The sequence below is a fragment of the Austrofundulus limnaeus genome, unplaced genomic scaffold, assembly GCF_001266775.1.
Source record: "Austrofundulus limnaeus strain Quisiro unplaced genomic scaffold, Austrofundulus_limnaeus-1.0 Scaffold117, whole genome shotgun sequence".
Classification (NCBI taxonomy): Eukaryota; Metazoa; Chordata; class Actinopteri; order Cyprinodontiformes; family Rivulidae; genus Austrofundulus; species Austrofundulus limnaeus.
The window spans coordinates 88,328-91,907 of record NW_013952519.1 but is presented as its reverse complement, the minus strand read 5'-3'; the positions used below and the strand labels follow the sequence as shown (position 1 = coordinate 91,907).

General features: G+C 41.3%; 1 protein-coding gene across 2 annotated transcripts in view; it reads right to left on the bottom strand.

The window, feature by feature from the left end:
• herc2 (HECT and RLD domain containing E3 ubiquitin protein ligase 2) overlaps nucleotides 1-3,580 on the bottom strand; it is a 91,168-nt gene that overhangs the window by 9,351 nt on the left and 78,237 nt on the right. For both annotated transcript variants that reach the window (XM_014014592.1, XM_014014593.1), the window contains exons 80-84: nucleotides 2,174-2,265; nucleotides 1,953-2,092; nucleotides 1,662-1,849; nucleotides 1,350-1,547; nucleotides 54-137 (exon numbers count right to left, since the gene is read on the bottom strand). In XM_014014592.1, coding sequence (XP_013870046.1) covers nucleotides 54-137; nucleotides 1,350-1,547; nucleotides 1,662-1,849; nucleotides 1,953-2,092; nucleotides 2,174-2,265 — 702 coding nt within the window. The remainder of the gene's footprint in view (nucleotides 1-53; nucleotides 138-1,349; nucleotides 1,548-1,661; nucleotides 1,850-1,952; nucleotides 2,093-2,173; nucleotides 2,266-3,580) is intronic.

Genomic DNA, 3,580 nt, shown 5'->3' with positions numbered 1-3,580 from the left:
GAATGAGACAGATGAGGGGAACAAGAACCACTGAAGAGGCTTTGTGTTTGTACCTGTATTCTGTTCAGCTCCACCACAGGTCCGTGCTGTCGGTCTCTTACCATGGTAGCTTGAACCACCTTCCTGAAAGCTGCTTCCTGTTTGCAAATAAAATTGAGATAATAAATTTTAAAAAATCCCTTGGTCAGACATATTACTTCCATTTAGGTCAGAGATAGCCAACTGGAGGCCCGGGGGCCACATCCGGCCAGTGAGTGACCAAAATTCGGCCCGCCAATTGGTTCATTCATCTCTTAAGTCCAAACCCCTGTTTTCTATTTTAATTACTATAAGTTATTTTAGTTAAACATTGACATGTTTGGTATCTACAGAAATATCAGAATCTTGGCTACAAGCTGGTAAAAAACATTTCTATGAACACTCAAGACAGTTAAAAGTACAAGCAGTTGTACATAAAACTATTAAAGTGAAATTGAAATTCGTTAAAAAATTTGGCAAATCTGAGATGTCAAAATAATATTTGTGTTAAATATGAGGCAGAACGTGTTTTTTTTTTGTTTTTGACATTGTTTTATTATCACTACTTTTATAGGGTTCTGTATGTTGTATTCATGATTAAATGCAGCAAAATAAACTAATTCAAATGTAACAGATCTTTGTAATACTTGATTTATTTACATAATGACTTTAATTGCTGGATGTTCGGCCCCTGACATGTTGACCTGCAGTAACTGTGGCCCCCAGAACACTTTAGTTGAATAGCCTTGTCTTACATTATTTTTTTAATTACAAAAATGCATAAATTGTCTCAGTGGCACTGAATGGGTCGTAATCAAAAGGTTTGCCACTAGATGGTGTCTCCCACACAGACAACATTWTTAAAAAGTGCTGTTTTATTAGTACTATAGGTCTGTGCTTTATCTAAAATGCATATCACTGTGTTGGATTAAAATATTGTAATAACAAAAAAAATATTGTGAGGTTGAGAAACAGTTTATTATTCATTAAATATATATTTTATCATATCAGCAGTTGTTAAATTAGAACTGTGTAAACCCTGTATTACCGTATTATTCTGCGTGTAGGTCCACATTTTTTAAAACTGACAACTGTTTACTGATTGCGATTATTAAATTTGGAACATAATTTACCTGAGTCTGCCTGCAGCTAACTCTATGCTGAACAGTTGACCTGACCTTTTGTTTGTTGGTGATTTTTTTTTTGACCAAGCAGCGTAAGTGTGCAGTGCTTCTAGTGTCAACATAAAGTTGTGTCCCTTTCCATCATTTAAGTTGCTCATCTCTGCTGTAGTTATATGGATCCATGTTTTCCCCCTCGTTCTTACACACCTTGCCCTGAGAGATGAGGATGCCCCTGAGTGTGTCAAAGCCGACTGATGGGCCGTGGCCTGTCTGACCCAGCCTGCCCTCCAGGTCAAACATGGGGATGCACGGACAGAAGAGCTCAGAGAAATGATGCAGCAGCAGCAACCTGTTCCTCAGAGCCATGATGGGGATCTCCTGCAGATGATTGTACTCCATAGGAACCTGAAAAACACCACACAATAGAGTGGGCAGGAACTGAAACTGAAGGTCACCTGTTTTTGTAAAACGTTACTGCCACCTGCTGGAAGAAATGGACAGGACATGCAGGGACAGTACCTGTGCAGGCAGTTTGCCAGCGTTAGTGGGCTTGCTGGTGGACCAGGCCAGAGTGTGAGCAGAGCCACAGGCCACTCGGTTGATTTTCTTGCCCTGCAGCGCGGCCACTAGCCGCGGCCTCTGGATGGCGTTAGTGGTCCCGTCTCCGAGCTGGCCTTCATCGTTGTCACCCCAAGTGTACACCTCTCCTGGTTTTTAGAAAACAACAAATTTTTTTTGTGAAGCTGCAACTTTATAAAAGCTGCGACTCAAAGACTCATCAGCTCCTGCTAAAAGCAACAATCTTCTTACCTTCTTCTGTGCAGCAAACACAGTGCAGAGACCCCGTGGCGATGGCAATGACCTTTTTTCCTTGCAGCCCCTGAACCTGTCTGGGTCGTCGCACGTGATCGTCAGAGCCGTGACCCAGCCGATGGTAGTCACCTTTTCCCCTGTGAACAAAAAGAGCACGCTCAGCTGAGCCCCTCATCGCTGCATCATGTGATGGACCCTCACTCCGCAGGACTACATACCAAGTGTAGACTGCCCCAGATTTAGTCAGCGCCACGGAGAACTGAGAGCCGCACTCCACTTTCACCACTCCAAGGCCAGTTAGAGAGTCAATCTAAAGATATCAAATCATTTAAACAATCATTTAAAACAATAATAAATCTCTTAATGCTGCTTCCTTCACCACAAAGCACATAATACATTGTTTTATACTGTGCTGTGATGTTATACATTATTAAAATAAAGCAGATCACTTATTTAGAGCAGGTATTTTATAAGTAAAACCCTCCTGATCCACTAAAACATGCTGAGAGACTCTGGATTGTTCATATGTTAGCGTCCAGTTACATCATTGCTGTGTAGCTACAACACTCTCTGTACAACTCTTCTGTATCAAAAGTAGAGAAAGCTTTGAATAAGAGAGATCTGATTCACTGCCAGACTCCTGCTCGGGGCACCGGACCGTACCTGCGCACATTTATGGGGTTCATGAAGTGTGAGACCATTTTTCCTGACCTGACCTTAACTTTCAAGCTCACTGTGAATCCTCACCTTATGTAACAACTGACATCTACTGTGTGCAACTGTTTATTAATGTGACTGCACAGTTCTCTGTCATGGATGTTAAAACTGAAGCTGGGTCTGAAGTAAGAGGCTGATATGTTCAGTCGGCATGAGATCAATAAAAACTGGTCATTTTTCAGAAGACTGAGCTCACTGAGTGAGAACCATGTCACTACTGACTTTTTTCTCATTAGGTGGAGGTGAGGTGAGAGTGGGGGCGGGGCATGTGACACACTTTAAACACATAACATATAATATTATATGAAAATAACCCATTTAACCCATGGGTGGTTTATGGTCTTGTGGGCTCCTGGGCCTAGATGTATAAAAGGGTTTTTGTGTGTAACCCTGGTCATCCATACATTATCAATATGCTCCTCCTGGGAAGCATTTCATTGATAGATTCTTGTGAATTTTGTGGATATAATTGGACAACATTCAGACAGGAGATGAACAAATGGAGATGAAAAACTTGGCTGCATCTCTGATCAGTCTTCTCCTTGTTCCAGATGAAAGTTTAGAGGGACGGCCGGGTCTTGGTAGATTGCAGTGGTCTGATACTCCTTCYATTTCAATATGATCACTTGCACTGAGCTCCTTTAGATGTTTAAAGATTGGGAAGTCTTTATGTGTCCAAATCCAGCTTTAAACTTCTCCATAACATTATCTCAAAAGGTTTCCCCAAGGAAATTGGTCGGGGGGGGGGGGTACTTGGGGGGCACTTGTTTAACGCGACTCACCTTCAATTATGGTAATAAATTTACACATACATGAATATTGAATTGCCTAACTACATCCTAAAGTTAAGGACTCCTCATGACGATTATCAATAATAATTTATCGTAGCAAATTCTTATTGATAATAA